Raw genomic sequence first — 26,182 nt, 5'->3', positions numbered from 1 at the left:
GGGTACAGGCAGGTGCCCTGTGACGCGGGGCGAGGGACCGGGTGTCAGCGACTGTCCACCAATCCAGGGCCGAACCGAATTCACTCCCTCCTGACAGAGCAGCTAGCTCAGCTGGAACCGAAGAAGACAGATGCCACCACCGTTGAAAAGCCATTTCCATGACCCCAAACCTCCACATTGTCGCTGAGGCATTTACTAACGCGACGCATGCTTTTTCTGGGCTCTTTGCGTGAGAATCAGGGCATAACAATCTGCTGCTGCTGGTTCATTCTCCAAACGACACCAAGCAACACACTGCTTGTTCCCACCGTGTTTCCAGCACAGGGACGCCACGCCTGCGCGTTTCCAGGTCGTAATCTCCCCGATCCCTGGAGACAGCGGGCCGGGTCCTTCCTGGGACAGTGCAGGGCCGACGGCTGAGCGGGCAGGTGCTCTGGGTGCCCACCCCCTTGTCCTGCAGGTCCCCTCCTGTCCCTCTGCTGCCTCAGGCTGCCTGTTTCACCTTCCTCACCCCCAGCCCGGCCGTGACTCTCCCACGCCACCCAGCCTCACTGCGCGTCTCCGGCCGGTTGTCACCACAGGAGCCTGACACCCTGGTGACCGACGCTGTGAGTCCGTGGCCCGCATCCCCACCATCCTCACTTTCTGGTTCGAGCTGGACTCACTGTGAGCGGCCTGGCCTTTCAGATTCCCTCCTCCCAGAAGCCCCCGGGGTCTGGCAGTGGGAGCTGGACTGGAAATCCGCCGGCACCGGAGAAGCTTCGTGCTCAATGTGTGATGCTTAGGCTCATGCCTTTAGCCCGAGGCCGCCTCCGCCGGCTAGTACCTGTGGGCGCAGAAGTCGTCTCCTGTTTAGTGTTCAGTCCATGGCACCTCCCACCCTGTGAGGTGCTTCAGGGCCAGCGTCCTGGCACCAGGGCGAGAAGTGTGACTGGGAATAAGGGGAAACCGAGTCCCGGTTCATGTCGGGGCGCCCGTGTCCCTGGGTCGGGAAGCACTGCAGCTCTTCCTTTTACACTGGATTTGTTCACTCCACCGGGAAGTCAGCGGTTACCGTCAGAGGCAAGGCCACCCTTCCGTCAGTCCCCCAGGGCTGAGTCGAATATAAAGTGTGAGTGAGTGAGTTTATGGGAGCGACAAGGGCCGAATGAGCTTCAAATCTTCATATATATATTATATATATACACACATATATATAATATATTTTTTATTGATTTCAGCCAGGAAGGGAAAGGGATAGAAACATCAATGATGAGAGAGAATCATGGATCCGCTGCCTCCTGCACGCCCCCTACTGGGGATGCAGCACACAACCCGGGGTGTGCCCTGACCTCCTGGTTCGTAGGTTGGTGCTCAACCACTGGGCCACCCGGGCTGGGCTAGATCTTAATTAAGGGAGGAAAGTCACTGACGTCACAAACACGCAGAAGCGGGGAGGGAACCTGTGGGCAGAAGAGGGCTCGCCTGTCCCCGCGAGAACCAAGCGTTTCAGCACCACAGCCTCCTGGACAGCGCGCCTGCCGCCTGCAAAGGCTTTGGGTTCAGGTGCAGACCTTCCGGTCCGGCTCTGGGGTTCCGGCATTCGCTTCTGGTCAGGTCCCGGCCCGGGGGGTCCGTGGGGATAGAATCTGTGGCTCCGGGTGTCACTTGCACCACCTTCTCCTCTGCACGTGCGTGGGCCGTTCACTTCTGTGCTGCACTTAGAACATGTGGGCGCACTTTCTGCCACCAGGCGGACAGCCACTGTCTGTGTCCACAGGTCCCGGGACGTTCACCCTGCAGATGACATCCTCCCCTCGATGAGGCCACGGGGGCCGTGGGCGCCACGGCTGCCGGCGGCCGGGACAGCTGTGCTTTAGGACAGATGGGCAACTGTTCGAGGTGATGCACCCTGGGGCTTGGGGTTTGGCTCCGCCACCCCGGGTGCGTCTCCGCGGACCCGCTGAGGGCTCAGGAGGGGGCACTCGCTGGCTCGAGTCATGAAGGGGCCTTTGTCTGAGGCCCCGTCTGTGCAGAGCGGGCACCGTTCCAGGGCTCGGCGACTGGCTCTGCCAGCCAGCGCCCACTGCAGCCCCCAGGCCGGCCAGTGAGGCTGCCCCAGCCAACACCGCGGCCACGTGCCCGGCTCAGCCCCACCTGGCCCGTTATTCACATTGACCTCAGCTCTGATGGCTGTGCCTGCCCCTTTGAAATTGCTTTTGGCGGAAGAAGGATGTTCTGGTGAGAGGCCAGAAGTGCTTGCCTGGGGGCGGCCAGCACTGTGGCTGGGCGGCACCCACTTTTGTGAGTGTGTTTGGAAACAGCTCTCATGGGGCTTTGGGACCCAACAGCCTCCTCCTCCTCATATCTGGTCATCGCCGGTCATTGTGTTTGACATCCTGGTAACGGCAATCCCAGGCGCTGGGGTGGGCGTGCCACGGACCCACCCGGGACGAAGTCTATTGCCTTGGCGACCTCGCTCTTCCTGCCGGGATTCAGTGTCTTCCTCAAACAGAAACAGCAGTCAGGACTTGTCTTTTATTTCAACACCGAGAACTGTCACGGGGACCTGGAGGGCCTCCTGGGACGGCGGCAGCAACGAGGACAGGCCTCAGGCACCTGCGGAGCAACAGGAGCGCCAGGACCCGCCTCCCGTGGAGAACACGGCACACGGCACTCTACTCGCCAGATGCAGCGAGGACAGAGCCATCGGTGACGGCTGTGGCCAGTCACAGGGTGGGGGTGGGGGGTGTGTGGACAGGGAACCCGGAGAGAGAGGGCACGGGAAGGAAACACAGGGACCCAGAGACAGGCCCGCGGGTGGCGAGGCCCACGCGCCCGAACAGCAACAGGACGGGAGACACACAAAAGCAGAGACGGGCGGCCTCCCAAAGCCATGACTTTGGGGAAGTCCCTGAAATGTATTCCTGTGACGATGGGCACAAACCCGGGTCCCTTGGCTATCCGTCCTCACACCACATGCAAATGAGACCATGTTACGTCGCTGCCCACCGAGAGCTCACGGTTCTCTCTCCGCCTGCTGGTGACCAGTGACCGGCCAGAGTCCAGCCCCTTCCCGGACGCAGAGCTCTCACAGGACGGGGTCTCGGTGGCGCCTCCCAGGACCGCGCACTCTGCCTCCGGTGCTAATATGTCCAGTTCCCTTAGAAGCAGCGTGGCTCTCGGCTCTCCGCTCTCGGCTCTCCGCTCTCGGAGGGGTCAGGAAAGACAGCTATTCAGTGTGAAGGGGTGTTGTGTCCACGGCTCCTCTGGGAGCTGCGCCAGCTCCCACTGAATTAAACGTGTCATGTCTACCTAGATTTGTGCTGAGGGGTGTGGGGGGAGAGATTAGCATGAAGATCTCCATGTGAAAAATATAAAACTGGTTTTAAAACATGGAAAGCTTCAATGTAAAATACAATTAAGACGTGAGCCCCACCAGCGTCCCAGGAACCAGGAGGTCAGGGTTCAATTCCCGACCAGGGCACATCGATCCCCAGTAGGGGGCGGGCAGGAGGCAGCCGTCAGTGACTCCCATCACTGATGTTTCCATCTCTCTCCCTCTCCCTCTGCCTCCCTCTCTCTGAAACATATTTCCTTAAAAAACAATCTATTTTTAAAAGAGATTCAACACATTAAAGTCTAACAACATAAACATTAAACCAGTAAACATTACAAAGTCCATCCCAAGCTGCGGTAATGTATTTCCCACAACCGGCCTAATCTGGTTATAACCGTTCTTTCCTTCTCAACCTTAAATGAGTTAAATGTACTCGGATGAAGGAGAGAAGCCCCAGGAATCGCCCAGAGTCAGCAGGGAGGGGCGCGGCCCTGAAAGGCGGAGGAGTCTACCCTTCACCCGAATAATCAATAGGAATATTTCTAAAAATCACTCCATACAACTGAACACGCCCACCCACCCCCACCCCTCAACTCCTGGCTTTCTCCATCCATCAGCTGCTCCTCCGCCCGAATCGACCTCCCGCTAAGCTTTCTCCGTGTGGTGATTTCCTTCCTGTGGCATAAAGATACCGTGTGAGCAGCACAGCTCATCACATGAAACCATGCATGTTAGCGAGGCTGCCCCTGGCTCCTGCCCACACCTCACCCCAGCCGCTGGGAACAGTCCCCCAGGGGAGACGTGTGCAAGCATGTGTGTGAGTGTGTGAGAGAGAGCGTGTGTATGTGAGAGCATGTGTGTGTCACAACATGTGTGTATGTGTGAGCATGTGTGTGTGAGTGTGTGTGTGTGTGTGAGCATGTGTGTGTCACAACGTGTGAGCATGTGTGTGTGAGTGTGTGTGTGTGAGAGAGCATGTGCGTGTGTGCGTTGTGGGGGGGGCTTGCACCGGCACTGCCCGCCACTCTGGGTTGGACAGTTGGGTTACCTGGCACCTCAGGCGGCCCAACCCCCACGTGTTTCCTGTGTAGGAGAAGCGCCCTCACCCCTGCAGCCCCAGGTCCCGGCCCACCACACGGGCCACCCTCCTGGTCCCGCCCCTCCGGTGCCAGGAAAGGTCCCGAGGCTGCCCGCCTCGGGGGTGGGGGCCGCCTGGGCAGGGGGTGGGCCACGGGGGTCCAGCGAGGCTGTCCTGTTCCTCGGGGGCCCACCTGGCTCACAGGAGCCCCGGACACGCGTGGCGGACCGCAGAGAGGCTGTCCCACGAGGTGGCCCAGGTGGAGCTCCAGCGCAGGTGCGGCTGTGGGCACCGGGCGACCGTCCAGGCCCTGCTCCGGGGCCCCAGGCAGAGCGTCCGGGAGGCCCACCTGGCGCGCGGGCGGCGGGTGTGGGCGGCGGGTGCGGGCGGGGCGGGCGGCTCACAGCGCGCTCAGGTGCGGCAGCGCGTCCAGGGCCCGTGTGGCCGCCGCCGCCGCCTCCACGCCCCGCAGCCACGCGGTGCACCTGCGGACCAGCCCCTCGTCCGGGGCCGCGGCCTCCTCCTCCTCGGCCTCCACGTCGTGGTCGCGGTGCCGGGCGCTGAGCAGCGACACCGGGAGCGCCTGGCGCAGGTCCGGCCGCCCGGGGGTCTGCGGGCCGCGGGGCAGCAGCGGGGCCACCGGCCGGCGCGCGCCCAGGCCCCCGGGGTCGCCTCCCCCGCGCGGACCCGCCACCTGGGCTCGGGCGTCGGCCGCGGGCGAGAGGGGCGGCCGGCGGGGCCGCGCGAGCAGCTGCCTCTCCGGGTGGCGCCGCTGGGCCGGGCGGGCGGCCTCGGGGGGGAGGCGCGGGGAGGAGCGCGCGGCGGCGGCGGGCCCCGCGGTCCCCACGGTCCCCGCGGTCCGCACGGGGCTGCGGCCGGGGCCAGGCGGGGCCGGAGCGCGCGCAGGGGCCGGGCCGGGGGCGCGGCGGGCCGGGGGCCTCGGGAGCGTGGCCGAGGGCCAGGAGCGGGGCGGCGGCGCCTGGGGCCGCAGCTTCTCCCGGGCGGCGGGCGGCGCGGGTGCGGGCGGGGCGCGGGCGGGCGCAGCTGCCTTCCGTGGGGCTCCGGGCCTGCGGGGCGGCGGGCGCGCGGCGGGGACCCCCGGGGCCCGGGCGGGAGGCGGCGGGAAGGGCATGGAGCCCCCGAGCCTGCGGAGCATCAGCGCCCGGAGCGGACACGGCCCTTAGTCCCGGGCGCGAGCCGGGCGCCCTCCCCGTCGGTGGGCGGGGCCGCCGCCGTCCTCTCCGGTCCTCCTCTGTCCTCCCCACCTCCGCCCTCGTCTTCCCCGCCCCCCGCCACCTCCGTGGGGTTCGGCGTCTGCGGCCCTCCCGTCGGGCGCTCTCACCGGGGCTGGAAGCCACGTCCCCTTCCTCCCCTCCGTCTGGGCCGGGGCTCCTCGGCCCCGGCGCCCGCTCAGAGCCTGGCGCCCTCGGGAGGAGTGCGGCCGGGGCGCCGCTGTGCCCGCGGGTGTGCCCCGGCTGCTGCAGCCTGGAGACCAGGGGACGCGCCGGGAAGGGGCGGGCGCAGCCGGGACGGGGCGTGACCTCAGTCCGGGCGGGTCCGGCGCGTCGGGGAGAATCCTCCACAAGCCCCCAGCCTAGCGCGCTGGGAAGATCGCCGCAGGGACCCCCAGAAGGCCACAGAGGCCCCGGGAAGGCCGCAGGGACCCCGGGGAGGCCGCAGAGACCCCCGGGAAGGACTCAGGGGCCACCCGGGAAGGCCGCAGGGACCCCCGGGGAGGCCGCAGGGACACCAGCGGGAACAGGCATCGTGGCTGGTCGCTGTTTACTTTTGGACACGGTCATTTCAGGGGGTCATTTCAAGCTCCCTGGGGATGTCGTTTCCGCCACGTGATGATGGTAAAGGAAGCAGTGAGCAGACTTGAGTTCTTTTCCTGCGCGATTCCCGTGTGAAGGCGATATGACCGCCATAGCAGTGGCTCAATGAAGGCAGCTCCGCCAACTTACCTTCCAGTTTGGGGGGAGCACCCCTAGTCTTCAGAGGCTGGTTGAGCACCTGAGCAATTACAAGGCGATGCTTCAGAAAGTCAGTTTCAGCCCCCCCGCCCCCCACCCCAGAGGTCAGGGTTGATTCCCAGTGGGGGGTGAGGGAGGCAGTGGATTGATGATCATCATTGGTGTCTCTCTCCCACCCCATTTCCTCTCTGAAATCAATAAAAATACAGATATTTTACAAGTCGGCCTCCGGTCAGCAGCCCTGGTCACCTAAGAACAGTCAGTGACCAATCTCCAACCACGGGTCCCCACAGGCCGCGCTCTGGGCTCACCGGGCAGGAGCTGGCTGTGGCCAGGGGAGCTAACAGGGCTCAGAGGTGGGGAACTCAGATGTGCCAGAGCCAGCATTCCTGGGGGCAGGGCCCCCTCCAGCCCCCCGCCGCCCACTGCACCCCGACTCCGTGTGTTCCAGGGAGGTGGCTACTGGGCCAGGACACAGGCAAGAACCTGGCGCCACAGCGGGGAGGGGCTGGGCGAGAGGAAGGTTTAGCACCCTGATTGCCAGCACCCCCAAACCATCCCACACTCACACATTCTCCCGGTCCCACCCTCTCCCTATCCCATGGGGGTGGGGTGGGAGAGGGGGTGGGGGAGGGGGGCGCCTCAGGACTGCAGCTGCTGCTCAGGTGAGTGTGGGACAGCCCAGGCCACCCGAGGCCTCTCCAGGCTCTGGAAGCGCTGCATTTGCTCCGGGTGCGTAAGCAGTGGGGGAGCTTTGTCAGGAAGGGGGGACTGGAAATGAGGCGGGAAGGGGTCAAGCACCATTTTCTGGGGGCACAGCCTGAGGGGCCCCGGCCCGGAGGCTTGGGCATGGACCCAGGGTCAAAGCTGCAGGGTCAGCAGGGCGTCTCCTCCCCTCCCTTGTCCCGGCTCCTGGCAGGCGGGCAGCCCTGCAGTTCTCCAGGCGGCGGGGACCTGCCTGGTCCCTTCTAGGGCCTCCCTTGGTGAGAATCCCAAGCCGCTACCTGCCTCTCCACCAGGCTCTAACCCTCCCCCCTCCCCCCCAGCAGGCTCCTGGGTTGCCAGGGGCTGGTCCCTCACCTGCCCGACCTGCTGTCGGCTCTCCCACCCGCACACCCGGACCCTCCTGGAGCCCCTGCCTGCTGGGATCAGGGGACCCCAGAAGGACACACTCGTAAATGCCTCGGCAGCGGTTAGAACAGAGACGTCTCCGGAGAAACCTCAGGGAGTTTCACTCAACTGAATCAAGGCTCCGCCCACTTCAACGGTTATAAATTTGATCCAACAATGGGCTTATTTTAAAATTGTAAAGATTTATATATTATTTTTATTACATATGATAAGCGATTCTTAGTTTAAAGTAAAAACTTTCACATTTAAAGTATTTTTAAATCTTGACATTTTAGAAAAGCCAACAAAGTTCATGCAGCGGAGACTTATCCCCGGATATTCACAATCAAACGCTGTTTAGGAAGGATTAGAAACGCTACAGATCATTCACAATCGGCAGGGATTAGCCTCCATGGGGAAGAGCAATGAATGGCAGGATCTAGTGGTGGGAGCATCACAGTTCACTCGCCGCCGCCGGTTCCACGGTGCATGCGGCCCTGAACGGCCACCGGGGGAGGGGCGATCACCGGCTCAGGAAAACACACTCCCAAACCAACGGCAACTCCCAGACGCTCTGCCAAGAGGTTCTGGTCTTCAACTCAGGAGAGAAGAGCAGCATTTCATGACGGCGTCCCTGGGGGAGGAAACCAGGTCAGAAACTGCCTCAAGCAGGGGCCGCTCCTACCCGCTTCCTTCGCTGCTCTCACTAGCTCCAACTTGGCTGTTTTCACATACAACCTGCTTCCAAGTTTGCCAGGAGGCAAAGCTGTGCCTCCAGCGCTTTCCTGACCGTCCGACGGCTCAGCAGTGCGTTCCCCCCACGACAGCAAGTGCACTTTCTGGGCAAGTCCAGGGGCAGCTACCTCCGCCCCACAGGACAGACACATGCTACTGCTCAGACAGCACTCACGTGTCAGACTCACTTTTTCACCAACTTCCCTTTAAAGAGAACAATCTGTTTTGCTGGAGTCCCCACGGCCTATCTAGCGAGTATCTGCAGTTGTGGAAGGATCCAGAAGCTCTCGTCCAAGTTCCTGGCAGCAAAGGCCCAGGCGCCCGACGGAGCAGGAGTCGGTCCCCAGCCTCCCCGCTGACACGTTCACAATGGCGCCCCCTCGACAAACTTCTCTCTATTCATCCCACTTAGAACATCGTTTCCTTGTGGGAGGAAAGTCAGCCTTTAAGTCACAATTTAATGTAGAAATTACTAAAACTGATGTATTTCTGCGACACTAACGGGAGGACCAGACAGGGGAGGGACTCAAACAAGCTCACCTTGCATACGGGATGTACGACAGGCTGTACCTGCAAGAGAAAGGGCAGCTGGTGACCTCAGTCTCAGCGACGCCATATCCCCGCACCGGGCAGTACAGCGGCACCCAGGGCACGATCCCCGCCCCCCGTGTGACCCGGACCAGCAGCCACAGCACCACCCGGACCTCGTGAACGTGTGCATGGCTGGGCCACCGCACCCTCCCGAGCCCCCGAGCCCCACAAACTCGCTAAGCGACTCACGCCTGCTCGTCTGAGCTGTTGTAATAAGAAGTTACCCTTTAAAGTTATATTTTAAATAGAAACGATTGAGAATAAAGTACATTCTCCCTTAGAAATAAATCAATCGTTAAATACAGCTGATGAAATAAAGAGCAACATAACACAGAAAATGACGGCGGATTCAGTGTAAAAATTCTCCCCGTTTCACTGAGAGCAAAACCTCTTCACGGGCCGTGCGTGTAACGTTCGCTGATGGTGCACTTCAGGGTGGAAAGGAAGAAACGGGCCAAAGAAAGATGACCCCAGGCCGGGCAACAGCAAACAGGAGACTGAACACAGCACACAGGGAGGGGCCTGCTGACCACGGAGGGAGAAACAGAACTCCGCTAAAGACAGCGTGTGGAGCCCTCCTGGTGGGACGCGGAGTGTGGGAGGAGAGCACTTCAGCCCTCACTCCAGGGCCTTTGGCCACTGCTGGACGGGATGCGGCCCAGGCCATGGGGGCTCAGGGGGCCACGGAGGATGGGGAGGAGCCGGACCACAGCTGCTCCCACTGCGGTCCCCACGAGTTGGCATCAGCAGGAGCCAGCAGCCCAGCACCTGCCCAGCAAGAGGCAGGCCCACACCCTCGGGCTCAGGCGTGACACGGCCTCGCTTCGTGCGTTCCTGCGGCGTCACCTGCATGTCTTATCACTTCTCCTTCACGTCTCAGAAGACAAGTGCAGGCACCCTGGTGTGATTATGCAGGACCCCCCGCCACACACACACACACACACACACACACACACACACACACACGCCTCCCTGCCCGCCTGCAGTCACCACGGAGCCCGGCGAAGTCCCAGGGGACACCCCGCAGACTCAGTCAGCTGACCGCTCCGGAGGCCTGGCCCCGCCGAGGCACACGCTTCCACCCCGGTGAGAGCCCACCGTCTCCCCGGGAGGCCAGGTCAGAGCAGGTGCTCTCCCGGCTCAGGGCGTGGACTTCCGATCGGGTGAGACTTACCAGGTCATGGACAGGAACTGCAATATGCAGAAGAGCACAGCCAGCCCCTTCTTATGCCACTAGCACAGGGAAAACAGAAAGAGCGAGTGAAGGATCTTTCAAGATACTCTTTACGCCAGCGGTTCTCAACCTGTGGGTCACGACCCCTTTGGCGGTCCAACAACCCTTTCACAGGGGTTGCCTAAGACCATCCTGCATATCAGATATTTACATGATGATTCATCACAGTAGCAACATGACAGTTATGAAGTAGCAACGAACATAATTTTATGGTTGGGCCACAAGATGAGGAACTGTATGAAAGGGCCAGAAGGTTGAGAACCACTGCTTTACGCCCACCTTTAACTCCCTTCAGAATGTAAGATGACAGCTCCACTCTATCAGATTTCAGTATGACAAGGTTACGATGCAGTAGATGTGAAACTTAACTACCTGTATCCACCGATTTCCATTCTCTACACGCCTGGCATTGAGCCAACGCACCGCACAGCACACACGGGCTGCACGCACGCCTCCGCATGGTTAGGGCCTGGAGGCATGTGGACGTTTCCCTCGGTCAGGAGAGCTGCGTCCTCTGTAGAACTTACAGATCTCACTCTGTCTCACGTGCCCTTTTCTTGAATTACTTTTTGAAGGAAAACTGCATTTTACTGTGATCTTCTGGAATAATGCATAATAAACAGTTTCCATGATTTTTTAAATGATCCACTTTTAGAATTCCTTGTCCATTTTTAATGGTCATTTATTTACTTTTTATTTAATCTACTGCTTATAAATCAGCAGGCTGCCAGCCCATTCCAAAACCAGAAAGCCATTTCCACAGGGACATGCAGAGGTTGTTAAGACCTTTCCTTGCGCCCGTGACTGGGATGTGACTGGTAAATTCTCTCGGGCGACAGGGCAGCAGCCTGAGCACAGGAGGACCCGTCAGCTCTGCCCGTTTCCGCTGCAGAATCCGCGGCAGGTCTGTCACCAACCGGATGTCACCATCCACATGGGGGACACCGATCTTTGGTGGGTTTGAGGGGCGGCCTGGGAGCTCCTCTGAGGGGACAGTTAGTGGGAAGCAGGCGTGGCCAGGTACTCACCCACAGAGCAGCACACAGCGTCAGCACGAAGCACAGCTGGGGAGGAGAGAGCACGGTGAGTGTGCGTCCTCGCAGATGCTGGACAAGAAGCACATCGCCGCCTGTGGGGGCGTGGATGCCGCCACAGAGCACGGCGGAGCCAGGGGCCCGCTCTGCAGTCCGCGGTGCTACTGACCCCAGAGGCGATGACCGCAATGCTCCCTGCACACGGAAGCACCCGGAGGAGCCTCTGCTGAGGGCGGCCACAGAGAGCGTCTGCAGAACGTTTAGTGACGGAGCTGTTCTCAGGGGCACTGGGTTATGCTGATGCTCAGGACCAGCACCGCCAGGTGTCAGCACAGCTGAGCGCACGGGAGCCGAGCCGCACGGGAGCCGAGCCACACGGGAGGCTGGGAGGCCTTTCCCACAGAGAGGGCCCGTCACTCCCTCCCATCCATGCCCAGGAGGCAGGGAGCCCAAGGAGGGGCAGGTGGCAGCTCAGTGACAGGCAGGGGGTCTGGAGATGGAGACCCAGGCGAGAGCCCAGCTCGGACGCCACTAGCCGAGTGTCCTTAGTCAGTTATCGGGTCTAGACCTCGGCCACCTTCTCTCTGAAAGGACAGCAGCCACCCACCTGCTCATCTGTAGTGAACAGATCAGAGTGTGTCCCTCACATGCTGGGGGCGGGGGGGCACTTAGAAGGTGCTAAGTGTCAGCATTTCTTTCCCTTCGTCAGGCACCATCCTGTCAGCAGCAAAACGAGGCCGTCCGACTGCGAATGCTGACGAGTCACCACCAGTTAGATCCGAGGAGTGACTCGCAGTCCCTGGGGAAAGGGCTGGGCCTCTAACGTCTGAACAGCCCTCGACCCTGCCTGCCGGGCAGACACTGCCTCTCGGGCCTCGGTGCCCCGGCAGAGTCAGCCGTGTGACAGCGTAGGCAACGTCTCAGCTCCTAGACCGAGGTCACCGTCAGTGCACCTGCTGCTACAGGAGCTGCCCCAGGAAAGTCAAAATGACGCAGCTGACCTCTCGGAGGTCAGTGCGATACAATGCGATGAGCATGGTGACGGTGAGTAAGGACACAAACAAAAAATTAGGCTACAAAGTTTTTCTCTAGTCAGGAGGAGGGAGGAGACACAGTTACCCTGAAAACATTCCCTAACTTACAAATCTACAAAGATTGTGTTTAAAAAGCGAGTTAAGAGTTAAAAGGACAAAGTAGCTGTGCTAACATTTCAATTCAGGAGCTTTAGGGGAGAGCTCGGAGGAGACGCAGGACAGCACGTGGGGCAGAGGCTCGGCAGAGAGGCCGCGGGTTCCCTCTGCCATCGCACCCAAAGCGACGGCCCGCGAACACCCCCAGATGCATGACGATGAAAACTACACGTTTCTGACACAAACATCCAAAGACAAGAGAGCCCTGAATTAGTGGGACCGATGGCCGGGGACAGAGCCCACAGCTAGTGACGCCTGCTGCTGGGAGTGTCAGCCAGCCGACGGAGGGACAGTGCCAGGGACAGGCCACTGAACCACTGCCAGCCCCCCTCCAAGAGCGCCCACAGCAGCCCACCAAGAACCGCTCGTGGCTGGACCACGACACGCAGCAGCTCTGACTCCCTTCACGTGAGGCCGATGCTGTGGGTGACACCGTGTCGCCCCTGCCTCAGCCCGAGGACGCCACTATCACGTGCAACAAGAGAAACGTGACCACGGCCGACAGAAAGACGGGCCATTGGTGGGAAACAAAGCAACCAATCCCTCAACGGAAGCCTCTGCGCCTCCGCCTTTACTCACCAGCATGATGACGGTGGCGAGCAGCCTCGTGGTCTCGAACATCTTCTTCAGCTGCTTGAAGGGCCCCATCAGAAAGCACGTGCTGTGGGCGACAAACGGGGCTGAGGGGCGCCGGGCGGACCTGACATCCACGCGTCACCATCTCTAAGTCCGGCTCATCTTCCTTCACACCGAGGAGACCTGAGCCTCCAGGAGACACAAGTGCCCCTTCAGAGAAGCAGGAGCCCCAGTGGCCTGAGCTGACGCCATCGCCACCACTTCCTATCCATGCTGGTCCTTATCAGACCAATGAGAAACAAGACCAGGGCGGCAGGGCCAAGCCGGCAGCCACGCCGAGAGGTGCCACGCCAGCTTCACCCAGCCCAGGCGGGGCGGGCGGCAGGTGCGAGCCCGGGAGGCTGGCTGAGCTCAGACAATACCTCTGATCCAGAATGTTCCTGAGAAAGACGGTCCCCTCGGAAAGCGAAGTGCACAACCGCGGGCTCATAAATCTGACAGCTGCCCCAGCAGACACCAATACACCCCACACACCCAGGATGCTGCGAGAGGAGTCCCAGGGCCAGCCCCCCTCCCCCGCCTTCGCGCCCCTGCCCCGACTTCCTGCACGACCAGCCTCCCCCCCCGCCCCCCCCTGCCTTCGCGCCCCCTGTCCCTACCCCGACTTCCTGCATGGCCCAGCTCCCTCACTGGGACGCAGGCTTCTTGAGAGCAGGCACTGGGCTCCAGAGGCCTGTCTGGGGGAGCCTGCCCATCACTCACTAGGCACATGCCCAGCTGGAACGTGGGGCCATAACAGTGCCACCTCATGTACGGGTGCCCCAGGGCTGGCTCTTCCTCCCAGGACACTCTCATGGCAGCTGGCACACCGCACGCAGCAGGAGTCAGTACACACTCATCACACGAACACGGACTTTGTGGCTGAATTCACGGGTGTCAGAGCCACAGAAATACGTCCTGTTAGGAAGGTGTTTATTAGGAGGAAACGACAGCAGATAAAGCACCTGAGAGGCCGACGCCCGCACATACCTGGCTAAGGCAGCAATGTTCCCGAACGTGTAGAACACGGCGAAAAGCTTGATGCCCCCGGGGAGCCACAGCAGGCCAGTGCCCTGCGTGAGGACGGAGAGTTACTGAAGTTCCCACGGTACCGGCGTCACGTGAAACGTGCTACCAGAGCAGTGACAGAAATGTGGGGCAGTACGATTTTAAGTATAAATGTGCTCGATACAGTCCCACGTCATTTTTAAAAGTTAATTTCAAGGTTACGTGCTAATTTGAATCTTAAGTCTATCGTAAGTACAGATAACTGAGCCATCACACAACTTCCTTTATACATGCATGTGGGTAAATCTCCGTCTACTGAAACGCCTTTTAAATGGTGAGTTAGAAAAGGTAACTAACATCTAAATTACGGGCTCTGCAGCTCTTTTGATTTTATTTAACTTTAAGAAAATAATAATCCACAGCCCCCCAACATTAACCTCTACATCTCTGCACTGATATCTGCCTTTCTGCAAGCGACTAGCTAGGTCCCATCACAGTCTCAGAGCATCCAGTAAAGCAGGCTGCTCGCTGCGCTCCCCGGCCCCACGCAGACATGACCATGCAACCCCACGCCTCACTCACGAGGATGGAGAAGAAGATGCCGCTCACGAAGCAGATGGCGAACCACTTCAACCTGGTGCTGAAGCTCAGCGAGGAGGCGTCCAGGACCTGGTGGGGGGGGGGGGGGGGCGCGGGGGAGGGGTCAGAGCATGCACCTGGGCCACCACACACTCCGGTCCTTTACACGGAGTCCAGGGCCAGGTTCCCTGCAGCCCAGTGTGGTGTCTGTCACTGTGCAAACTGCAGTGTCGTTTAACATTAGGGTCCCGTGGCCGTCAGGGAAGCACGAAGGTGGTCTGGGACCGCGTGGCCCTGAGGAACCACTGGCATCTGGGCAGGTGTGCACACAGGATGTGCTCCTGTCAGAGACAGGACATCCCTCTGATACGGACAGAAGGTCAGAAGGCATAAGGTCCGTGATAAAATACCGGGCGACTGAAAGAGCAGAGGACAGGAGCAACGAGACGGCACACTGCTGACAGATGTCGAGGCTGGGCCGTGGGCATCTGGGCTCCCACGGCCTCCCAGTGTCCGTCTAGGTCGCTGAGACGAGGTGCCCTGTGGGCAGTGAGGGGCTGGAGAGGGCGGCCTTCTGGAACCAGCTCCCGCCAGCGGCTCACAGCCCGGAGGCTGGGGGCAGAGTGGGTTCAGCTGCTGGGGGCACACCCGCCTGACGATGGGGACCTGGGCAGCCAGCAGCTGTGTCTGCCATCAGACACCCCTGCCTGACAACCTCCACTGCCAAGAGTTCACTGCAGCAGCTCAGGAGAGCGGGGGGTCTCCCCAACCAGCATTAAAACCATTTGTGAGCAGTAATTTATTCTAGAGCAGCGTCGCCAGCTGGTGGTCCGTGAGGTCCCAACGTTGGCGATCGCTGCTCTAGAGCAACCACATTCCTGCTCGTCGTGCAAGTGCTAACCGCCCGCGGGGAGAGCAGACGACTGGGCTCTTGGGAAAGCAGCGCAGGCGGCATGCGGTGACGGTGAGCGGGCACCTCGGGTTACCACGGGCACTAGTAAGACCCAGCTTCCCGAGAAGCGGGGACAGTACAACAGCTCCAAGAAACCAGACATACACATAAGCGTTTACACACCAAAATTTAACTTTCTAACCTACATTACAGTGTATCCTTAAAAACAAGACTGCTTATAATGAACTTCAAGAATAATGAAGTAAAAACAGAGAGTTTTACATGCAAAAGCTCACAATACCTTTGGCTACATCCTTACCTGAGTCCATTGATCTGTGAGTCCTTACGTAGCATGCAAAGTAGATAAAAATAACTGAGTAAGGATTTTGTCAAAGTAACACCCATCACTTTTCACCCACTTTATTTTGTTGTGAATCCTCACCCGAGGATATCTTTCCAGTGATTTTTAGGGAGAGAGGGAGGGAGAGGGAAAGACATAGAGAAGTATCGATGTGAGAGAAACACATCGATCGGTTGCCTCCTGCACGAGCCCTGACCAGGGCCCAGGCCAGGGAGGAGCCTGTAACCAAGGTACGTGCCTTTGACGGAATCGAACCCGAGACCCGTTGGTCCACAGGCCGATGCTCTGTCCATGGAGCCAACCAGGTAGGGCACTTTTAACCCACTCTACATCTTTTTTTAAATGTTTAACTCAAACATTCTTGTTTCCAGCAATGTCATCCGCTTATAGCAAAACTGGGCTTTAAACAAAGAATGAACTTGCCTATAAACCATCTGAACTTCATTCTTTCTGATCCAGAAGAATACCCATCAAGTATATTTTAACCACACTATCAAGTATATTTCAAATGCACGAAAACCCTGAAGGCTGCACCTGGCATGGGGAACGCCCCGCTGGTTCCTACCAACACGGGAGGATCCTAAGTAAGAATGACTTGTAAACGTCAGTGAGACAAGAGGAGAAAAGGCATCATTTTTACTTCCCTCCAAGTCTAGACCACCCGCTGCGGTGAGGTCAGTGCCGGCCTGCCACCGCCCTCACTCCTCTCACAGGCGTAGGTGTGCTCCCTTCTCCGTCTCCCTGCGATGCGGGGAGCAGGCAGGTACACCCACAGGAGCAGAGCGGAAGGACAGGCCCAGAGGTCACCGGGGAAATCCCCCCATCGTGCCTAGCAACGGGCAAAACCGGGAAACAAGGACCCCGGCGACCTTCCCTCCTCAGCAAATGGCTGGGCATGCGGTTGGGGCCCTGCCCCCCCCCCCCCCCCCCCATGCTGCTGGTCACAAGGGCCTCGGGGGAGCAGGAACCCTTCCGGCTGCAGAGCACAGGGTGCGGCCTGACCAGCACGTGGCCATCACACACCAGTGAAAACAGCGCAGCAGCGGCTCAGGGATGAGTGAACCTCAGCCCAGGAGACACGGCTGCTTTCCTGCGTGGAGAAGCCGGGGAGACTGGCGCTCCCACAGGGCACAGCTGTGCGGGCCAGCGCCTTGCTCCCGGCCACTTGAATAAAGGAAGCACGGTGGCCTCAGCTGATGACTACACGGTGCAGTGTTCCTACAATTCCCCTTTCAGAACAATCGCGCTTAGAGGGAGGAAGGCGAGAGTGAGCACAGGAAACAGGCCCTCTCCCCGGGTGCCACCCCTCACTCGAGGCTCAGACACTAACAGCCACCCCGTGTCTTGGAAAAGGAGGCCATGGATGGGAACGCCCCCCTGCTAGCTGCTACCAACTAGCAAGCCCCGCTCCAGACACCTCTCCCCTGCCCTGCCTGCCCTCCATCACTGCACTGGGCTCCCTGCCTCAGGTCCAACCCCTCGAGCTCTCAGGGAACTCACTGGCTTCTCCCCTCCCCCCAATAGTGAGCCCGAGCTCTCCGAGACCATCCTCACCAACCTTGAGACCTGCTGACACGCTTTCTATCTTAAACAAGGAAAACTTTCCTTTGACTTCACCCTCCAGCCTCTGCTGACCAGCTCATTCATCCACCCACCCACCCATCTACCTACACATCTACCCATCCATCCACCCACCCATCTACCCATCCATCTATCCATCCATCCACCCACCCATCCACCCACCTACCCATCCACCCATCCATCCATCCACCCATCCATCCATCCACCCACCCATCCATCCATCCACCCATCCACCCACCCATCTACCTACCCATCTACCCATCCATCCATCCACCCATCTACCCATCCATCCATCCATCCATCCATCCACCCACCCACCCACCCACCTACCCATCTACCCATCCATCCATCCACCCATCCACCCATCCATCCACCCACCCATCCATCCACCCACCCATCCATCTACCCATCCATCTACCCACCCACCCATCCACCTATCCATCCATCCACTCATCCACCCACCCATCCATCCATCCACCCATCCACCCATTCATCCATCCATCCACTCACCCATCTACCCATCCACCCACCCACCAACCCATCCATCTACCCACCCATCCATCCATCCACCCATCCATCCATCCATCCATCTACCCACCCACCCACCCATCCATCCACCCATCCATCCATCCATCCATCCACCCATCCATCCACTCACCCATCTACCCATCCACCCACCCACCAACCCATCCATCCATCCACCCACCACCCACCACCCACCACCCACCCACCCATCCATGCTTCTCCTACTAAGTGCTCCCAGGTGCCTGCTCTGAGTGCTGGGGGAGGAGTCTGCTGGCACAGAACGTGTGCAACAAAGTGTCTGCAAGGAGCTGCAGCGGAGGACGGGGCCCTCGCCCTCACGCCCCTTCTGTATGTCAGCCCCTCGCCCTCACGCCTGGGTCTCTTCACCTGAGGCCCTGGGCAGATGGAGAGGAAGCTCCTCTCCGTCGAGGGCTCTCACGGGGGCGAGGGGAATCTGAAGTTACTTTTCTCCTCTCTGACCGCTCACCCTCCTCCCGACTCAGGGTTCACAAAACTGCCCACTTTGTCTTGTCCGGGGCTTCCTCCCTCCAGTGAGATGACCCCCGTCTTCCCTGATCTCCTGGACCTGACAAGTGCCATCGCCTGGGAAATGGAACCGAGGGGGCGGGGCAGGCAGCAGGCTGTCAGCCCTCCCACTGTTGGCTTGTTGCTTTAACTGGCTTCTCTCCCCGCTCAGCGGAGCTCCTGGCCCTGGAACCCAGTAAGAGCGCTGTCCTCACCCAGCAAACGCCCCACAAGGACTGCCAGGGGCGGGAGGGGCTGCGAAGACAAACTCAGCAGGTGAGGGGTTGAGAGGAGGGAGGGGGACGCTCACAGAGGCCGCCCTGGGGGTGAGTGAGCAGGGCCCTGGGGAAGCAGGGGCAGAGGGAGGGCCCCCCCCCTCCGTCATACCACCCCTCCTCCCTCCCAGGACTAGAACCCTCCAGAGCAACAGCAACTTCCTGTCCTTCGTCCCAAGGAACAGCGAGCCTCCAGTCTCCTTCCCTCCCCACCAGACCGTAATCACTCCCCTCCGTCAGCTCCCGACAGCGTTCAGGGGCTCCTCCCAGGCCCCCTCTGCATCCTCGGCCACGTCCGCAACAGGAAGCAGTAGCTCTGGTGTCCCCATGAGCTTCTCCCCTCTAGCCGGTGGGCTCCAGACAAGCGGCTCCACCGCCTCCATGCCCCCAGGTGTGGAGCAGATCGCCCAACAGAACTTTCCGCAACGGGGTGTCCTGCTCACCCACCGTCCTATGAGCAGCCGCCCGCACGTGCCGCTGAGCACCTGAGGTGTGGCAGGTGTAACTACCGTAATTACAGGTTAAGTGCAAACAGCCACGCGAGGCGGCGGCCACGGCCACTGCACAGCAGAGACTTAGCACGTGAACTGGGACACAACGCAACTGTCCCTAACGCGCTGGTGACGTGCATTTCTGCTGTGACTCGTGGGTCTTGCATTACCGCTGACTTGCAAGCTGGTTAGGTGCCCGGAGAGCGGGTGCCGGTCTTACAGGGTCTGACCCTGCCCCTGGCCCGGTACCGCCCACCAGACGTGCCGAGCGAGCAGAACAGGGAGGGAGCAGGACAGGGAGGGGGCAGACAACACGCCCTCCCCCAACCCTGCTGGACGCCCAACGCCCCGGCTGTGACCGGCAAACAGGAACCGGCCAGCACGCAGCGCACAGGAACCCTGAGCAGGCGGTTTGGCTCCTGTGTTAACCCTCCCGACAGGGAAGTAACCGCATCGGGTCCCGCGGGGAGGCGGACGCGAGGGCTTTAAAGCTCCCATCAGGCTCCGCCTGCTCGGCCGCCTCTCTCCCTCCTTCCTGCAGACAGCGCCCCTCGCCGCCCCGCAGCCCCCCGACTCCCGGGGCGCACGGAGCCCCCCGCGCCCCGCAGGAACCCGGGCGGAGCCGGTGAGGGCAGCGCGGGGCAGACGGGCAGCAAACGGGCCCCTCGGGATCGGAAAGCCCAACGGGGCGTGGGGGCGGGTCCCAGCGAGCTGCGCACCCCACGAGAGCCTGGGCGCCCCAAACCCTCCGGGCGCAGGCGGAGCCCTCCCGCAACCCAGGCGCGGGCAGCGCAGGCCCCGTTTCCCGCCCCCCGGCCCCCGGCCCCACCTCCGGTCCGGGCCCAGCACCCACCCCCGGGCCACCGCCACCCCCCCCGGGCCCGGCCCAGCACCCACCTGCGCGGTCAGGCCCTGCTCCTCGTCGTCCTGGCCGCTCAGGACCCGCCGCAGCTTCTCCATGGCCGCGCTCCGGGCCCAGCGGCCGACACTCGTTGCCCGGCCGCCGAGAACCCGGAACCGAAAGCCCCCGGGCCGACCGGAAATCCGGGCCCCCCCGCTTCCGGCGCGTCCGGAGCGGCCGCCGTCGCCGCGCACGCATGCGCACAGGGCCCGCCGGCCTGCAGCTCTCAGCTCTCGGCGGCGCGCGCTCTGCGGCAGAGCCGTACCCCGCGCTTCCATTGAACTAATCCGCGCGTGTAGGGGCCCGGGCCGTGGTCTGCTCAGCCCGCGGTTCGCGGTTGTGCGCGTCTCTGTCGTGGGTTCACGGGTGAAACGGCCCAGGCTCCGCCCAGGGTCCGCAGGGCCGGCAGCTGCGACGCGCTCCGCGGAGAAGACGCGTGTTAAAGGGGCTTCTCGCAGGCCCGAGGTCAATGCTGACGAACCAGCAACGTGCCGTGAATGCGGCGTCGTTAACCGCAGGGCACAGGTCACGGCCGGTTGCGGTGAGGACAGTGGCGCGAAGGGAGCCCCGTGGGGTTGGAAGTCCCTGGGCGCGCAGAACCCAGGCGGGTGGGTGGGTGCAATGTGTAATGTTTCATCGCTGGCCGTTTACTGTCCCGTCAGCTTGTCTCCTCACTTCTCCGGACACGACAGCAAATCCTGGTACAAAAAGTAACCCGATAGCTTCTCTTCCTTAAGGACTGAGGACCCAAATGCTTTGTGAATGAGCAAGTCAGTTGCCTATTAGCAGGTCTGTCGCCATAGTTACCTGACGCTACGTAGATAGGAAGCTGCACCGTGGGCAGGACTGGTTGTCAAGGTGGGGGCGGAAGGAGAACTTGGGATAATGACTGAGTGAAAAGCGAGGAGACAAACCTTTAGGAAAACAGCCTGGCTCCAACTATGCTTCTCATTTTCCATAGGATAGTTTACGGCATTTCAGTGATTCTGTGCCCGTCACCCCTAGACACGGTGACCGGCGCTGACCACCAGAGGCCAGGGGAGGGTGTCCCATTGGGACCGAGGGAGCAGCGTCCTCACACTTCCACCCAAACCAGCAAACCGCGGGGATCACCCGCAGCCCCGGCCTCAGGGACACAGCCACGTGGCCGCGGCCAGTGTCAGCTCCGCCTCCGCTGATCCTCCGGCCTGGCCCCACTCGTGGCCATGTCCACCGGGCAGCTGTGGCCACTAACTGTTCATCTCTTCTGCTGAAAACCTGCCGCGAGCCCCTCATTTCCTCAGAATAAAGGCACAGCTGGTCATGACCAGCCCAGCTCTTCTCTCCAGCCTCGTGTGTCACGACGCTCTATCCACTGAGCAATACGTGTTTGCACACGTGTGTACATGCAGAGACTCGCATGCTTGGCCAGACCACCCGCTGAGAGGCTGAAATCCAGGATCCCACCAAGAGGCCTCTAGAAGCTCGGTTCTCAGGGTTGAAATCCTGCTCCTGCACCGCCGTGGGCCACCCAGCTCCTGCCAGCTTCCATCCTCGGCCAGCTCCCCTGGACCTGGGGGTCTCCCCTGGCCTTCCGGACCTACCGAGACATGGCCTCGCCGCTGCCCTGGGCCCTGCCACCTGCTGTCCATCCCGAGCGGACCCACCAGCTGCTCAGCCAACTGGCCTGGCCAGTCATCCCGCTCAACTGCTGACCGCGTCCAGGCCCAACCCCAGGCACAGGGCCTGGCTCGTGATAGACACTCAGCAGGTGCTCCCAGCAAGAGTGAATGAGCAACAGCAAAGCACAGCAAAGAAGCTGAGACAAACTCCCTCCCCACGGCCACCAGGGTTAGTTGTAGGAGAAAGCAAGTCTTGGTGTCAACTCAGTTACTGCTGAGGGAGTCCGTGTGGCAGCTGCCCAGGCTGGCAGGGTGGGCACACAGATGCCGAGAGCAGGCCCGCCCCGCCCTGTGATGGGACTGGCTGGGAACACAGGAAAGGAAATTCTCCCTGGTGGGCCATTTCCCAGAATGCTACAAGGATCTCAGCTGCGGGCCCTGCGAGTCCTTCAGCCCTTCCCGTGGGTTTCCTGGTTTCAGCATCTTGTGACTGTTGCTTGGTAACGGGGGATGTGGTCTTCCTGTCTCGACACCGTCCCCTTCTCCCAGCGAAGAGAAGGGGCGTCCCCCAGGACAGGCCGAGTGAATTCAGGTCTCTCGTCTTCCCTGCTTTTCCTCTCTTCCCGGGTTCCCAGAGTCTAGCGCCACATGATGCAGTAGAGCAGGGGTCCTCAAACTACGGCCTGCGGGCCACATGCAAATACAAATATTGTATTTGTTCCCGTTTTGTTTTTTTACTTCAAAATAAGATATGTGCAGTGTGCATAGGAATTTGTTCAGTTTTTTTTTTAAAACTATAGTCCAGCCCTTCAACGGTCTGAGGGACAGTGAATTGGCCCCCTGTTTAAGGGAGGACCCCTGCAGTAGATGCTCTGGAAACAGTTCCCCATGAGTGAATGAGCAAAGGGCTGTAACTCCAGAAGCTCACTGGAAATTATCTTAAAAAACCAAAACAAAAAAAACACCACAAGGGCCCAGGGACACTCAGTGACGTTCTTGCAGTCTCACAGCTGGTGAGGAGCCGAGCCAGTGACACCCAGATGAACAAAAACCTCGTGACCAGAGACTTGGACAGGCCTGGGTGGGGGCGGGAGGACCAACCGCAGGCAGTCGTCCTGACGTGAAAAGTCTGCTCACCTGCGTTTCCCACTCAAATATTTATGGAGGCACAAGTCGGTTAAGGTAGGTGTGGGTTTGTTTTTGTGATTTTTGTGTTTTTTGCATCGGGGTCATTTGTTAATCATGTCTGTAGAGGGGTTGATTGGACAAAAAATAATAATAATAACGGTTTTATAGTCTACTGCACTTTTCTCAGTCTGCCCTGCCCCGACAAGAAATCTGGGAGAGCCGGGAGCTTTTTGTCTTAGCTTCTCATGTGTGTGGCAGTAGAGACGGGGTGTTCTACTAAGGAGACTCTGTTTTGAAGAGTGTTTTTATTTAAATATATTTTTATTGATTTCAGAGAGGAAGGGAGAGAGAGATAGAAGCATCAATGGTGACAGAGAATCACTGACCGGCCGCCTCCTGCACGCCCCACTGGGGGTGGAGCCTGCAACTCCAGCGTGTGCCCTGGTTTGTAGGTCAATGCTCAGCCACTGAGCACACCCGCTGGACTGAAGAGTGTGTTTATAGTCCTTACAGATACTAGGTCAACACTGACTGAGGGCAACATTAGTCATTTCAGCTTTTGAATCCAGTGAGGCCACAAGGTGGCACAATTTTGCCACAAAATCATTTCAAACCTGGGGAAGGGCCAGTGAGGAGCCGCGGGCCTGCGGGAGGAGGGGCAGGGTGTTCGGGCTCCTGTTTGCCCTGGAGTCTACCTGCTCCTGGAGGCCCAGGGTGCAGTCTCTTCCTGCAGCACCGGGGACTGTCCCTGGGAGACCTCAGCTCGCACTGGAAGGGCCGCTACCCCTGAAGACGTGATGGCAACGATTTCATCGGGTGTGGATTTTATTGCAAACTCAAAACAATGCCATGTTTGCGGAAACTGACAGGAGCCTTCCCTCCCTGCGAGGCAGCGGTTGTTGCTCTACCACCTCCCAGACTCGCCTGTGGTCGAGCCGAGTCGCCTGCAGTGGAATGTAGCCTGGTCCTGCCAGTAGGGGCTGTGTTGTCCACGTGAGACAGGGCCCTGCAGCTCCAAGGAGGATCGGCTTACACCTCCTCTCCAGTACATTTCCCCTGACAGCTTGCAGAGCTCGGGCACCGAAGCACCCGGCCGGGGCCTCCCCTTAGAAGACGCGGTCCTGTGATATTGGTAAAAACACTGCCGGGTGCGCGTGCCGCCGCCGCTGCCTTCTCATTGGGAGTGTGGGCAGGAGAGCAAGTCCGTTCCTTGTCCAAGGCTGGCGAGAGTCCTTGATTGCAAACAGAAACTTCTGAGTGAAGCGACTGCAGACAAAACCCTGAGGAGCCTGCATTGACATGGGCCGCCTCCGCGCACTGTGCCACCCGTCTATCTCCTTAAAACTCACCCCCTCAAGGAAGAGTAAACACTGACTCCTCAGGTTAGGAGAACGGTACCTGAGAGAAGCAGTTGGATTTAGAAGATGTTAGCCTTGGTATGAAAATACATAGTATGGCAGGAAGAAAATGTGGATATCATTTTTATTTAAAGAAAAAAGTTGTAGCTTAAAAAGGGGCACAAGACAAAACTTTCCCATCAGGACAAGATTGAACATTTAAACTCTAGGTGGTAACTGTACCAGAAATTAGACAGTAAACGGCGAAGTGAGCGTTTGGCCAGAAGTCCTCAGCGCAGACAGAGTGACGAGGACTGGAACTCGGACGGAGCTGCTCAGGTGGCCCCGTCGCTCCGGCTGCCGGGGAGGTGGACCTCGGGGATCTGTGCTAAGAGCACTGCCAGCAGCTGCCCCTTCTCGGGACTTCCTGACAATGGCAGCCAGCTTGACTCGGAAAGTGCTTACATAACAGAGTCTACGGTTACCTTCTGTGCACTTGGAACCATTATAGGAACTTGTGCGCTTCAGACACTGAACGGGCAGGGAAGCAACACCACTCTGGCACCGCGTGGTGGTGCAAGGACCATTCCTCAGACCTGGCCAGAGCCCCAGGGAACGGCTTCGTGCTGGGGTCAGGCAGGAGGCCTCCAGCTGGTGTGGGGACAAGAGGAACTCTCAAAGATACCCCCGTCTCTAGGAGACTGAGCCCGGCAAACCCCAGAAGACAGAGCAGGAGGGGCGGCCCAGCCGCTGAAGGAATGACATGGGAGCCAAAAGAATAATCATCGTAGCTGACAAAAACGCATCGTCTTGTCCTGGCTGTGTGGCTCACTTGGTTGGAGTGTCATCTGTACACCAACAGGACGCGGGTGTGATTCCTGGTCAGGGCACATACCTGGGTTGTGGACTCGATCCCTGAGCAGGGCATATACTGGAGACAACCTATCGATGTTTCTCTCTCACGTCGATGTTCCTCGCTTTCTCTCTCCCTAAAATCAATAAAACGTATCTTCGGGTGAGAATTTGAACAACACATTAAGTCTGTAAAAAGTCATGAGTCTATTATCATGCTCAAGAGAAAAAGCCAGAAAAAATTTAAAATAGTTCCAATGGCAACTGGTGTCCTCCCCTCCCCAGGCCACCAACCTGCCGAGCCTCAGTCCCGGGTCCCCGGGTCCCCGGGCTTTGCTTTTGATGACGCGGCCTTGGTATTCGCTTCTCTTCTAGACCTTGGACAGGACATACTGCGAGGAAGCCGCCTGCTGGCACATGGGGTGTCAGGACTGCAGATGGAACTGCGCCTGCTGCTTCCTTTCTCACTACCGTCTGTCACCGCTCGGTGCACACGAGTCTGAGAAATCTTAGTGAAAAGGTGGAGAAGACGGAGCGGCTGAACGCAGCCTGGGGAGCGAGCAGCAGAGCAGCCGAGCCGGTTCCTGCATGGGCAGTGGGCGGAAGGCCAGGAGGGAGGGACAGCCCTAAACCAACCGTGCGAAGGGCATTTCGAAACAAGAGGCCCTTGACCAGCTTCCTGCCGGGCCGTGCACCGCGGGCAGCAGGCTGCTCGGTGCCAGGACTCGGCCGGCCCTGGCTGGGCAGGAAGTGCTTCGCAATCGTCACCTCATCCCTGAGCCCATTACAGCGCGGGAGCCAGCACGGCACCCCCGCTCGGACATCCAGTGTCCACTCCGCCTGGGACGGCTCCTGTGCCTTCCAGCTCTCTGTACTTGTTTGAAAGGGAGAACATGGTGAGCGTTTGGGTATCACGTTTGGAGAGGAGGTTCTCTGGGTAGTTTAGTTCTGAGCCTGGCGTTCTGGGCTGTGAGCAGTCCAGGTGGCGCCGACCCCACCCTCGCTTCCACACTGCGGTTCCCAGGATCTGTTCTCCATCCCCCCAGCCCTTGGAGAAGGAAGCCTCAGGTGTGCGCAGCTCTCACAGGGACCGGACACTTACAGGTGTGTCACCGGGACACTCCCCACGTGTCTAGGAGATGGAGCCCGGCAAACCCCGACGACGGAGCAGGAGGAGCCACCCAGGACCTCCCGCCGCCCGGCCACTGAGAGAGATCAGCTGTTCGGTCAGTCTTCTGTGCCAGCGG

At 59.8% G+C, this 26,182-nt stretch overlaps 2 protein-coding genes across 4 annotated transcripts; both read right to left on the bottom strand.

The window, feature by feature from the left end:
• Positions 1–1,215: 1,215 nt before the first annotated feature.
• PRR18 (proline rich 18) lies at positions 1,216–5,855 on the bottom strand. 2 transcript variants are annotated; one of them, XM_070417361.1, is made up of 3 exons: positions 5,740–5,855; positions 4,591–5,542; positions 1,216–3,305 (listed from the first exon to the last, which is right to left on the bottom strand). In XM_070417361.1, the coding sequence occupies exon 2, from the start codon at positions 5,527–5,529 to the stop codon at positions 4,798–4,800; it is 732 nt and encodes a 243-aa protein (XP_070273462.1). In that variant the 5' UTR covers positions 5,530–5,542; positions 5,740–5,855; the 3' UTR covers positions 1,216–3,305; positions 4,591–4,797. The 2 variants fall into 2 exon arrangements, with proteins under 2 accessions (XP_070273462.1, XP_070273461.1); XM_070417360.1 differs by lacking the exon at positions 5,740–5,855 and having other exon boundaries at positions 4,591–5,625.
• Positions 5,856–7,663: 1,808 nt separating this feature from the next.
• Positions 7,664–20,143, bottom strand: SFT2D1 (SFT2 domain containing 1). Of its 2 annotated transcripts, XR_011471792.1 has the most exons (9): positions 20,014–20,143; positions 14,470–14,556; positions 13,870–13,952; positions 12,844–12,925; positions 11,069–11,104; positions 9,981–10,039; positions 8,756–8,785; positions 8,404–8,638; positions 7,664–8,114 (listed from the first exon to the last, which is right to left on the bottom strand). XR_011471792.1 is itself a non-coding variant. In XM_070417362.1 (8 exons), the coding sequence occupies exons 1-8, from the start codon at positions 20,074–20,076 to the stop codon at positions 8,075–8,077; spliced, it is 480 nt and encodes a 159-aa protein (XP_070273463.1). In that variant the 5' UTR covers positions 20,077–20,143; the 3' UTR covers positions 7,664–8,074. The 2 variants fall into 2 exon arrangements, 1 of the variants encoding a protein (XP_070273463.1); XM_070417362.1 differs by lacking the exon at positions 8,404–8,638.
• Positions 20,144–26,182: the final 6,039 nt, after the last annotated feature.

This window comes from Myotis yumanensis, unplaced genomic scaffold (genome assembly GCF_028538775.1).
Source record: "Myotis yumanensis isolate MYYU_CA2020_CCGP unplaced genomic scaffold, mMyoYum1.0.hap1 SCAF_6, whole genome shotgun sequence".
Classification (NCBI taxonomy): domain Eukaryota; kingdom Metazoa; phylum Chordata; class Mammalia; order Chiroptera; family Vespertilionidae; genus Myotis; species Myotis yumanensis.
This window is presented reverse-complemented; position numbering and strand designations above follow the sequence as displayed.

Excerpts from the sequence above, each read along its gene's own strand:
- PRR18 (XM_070417360.1), bottom strand. The coding sequence starts at position 5,553 with ATGCTCCGCAGGCTCGGGGGCTCCATGCCCTTCCCGCCGCCTCCCGCC.
- SFT2D1 (XM_070417362.1), bottom strand. The coding sequence starts at position 20,076 with ATGGAGAAGCTGCGGCGGGTCCTGAGCGGCCAGGACGACGAGGAGCAG. Across the intron at positions 14,557-20,013 it reads AGCAGGGCCTGACCGCGCAG|GTCCTGGACGCCTCCTCGCT; the intron begins GTGGGTGCTGGG and ends CCCCCCCACCAG. Across the intron at positions 13,953-14,469 it reads GCATCTTCTTCTCCATCCTC|GGCACTGGCCTGCTGTGGCT; the intron begins GTGAGTGAGGCG and ends GTCCTCACGCAG.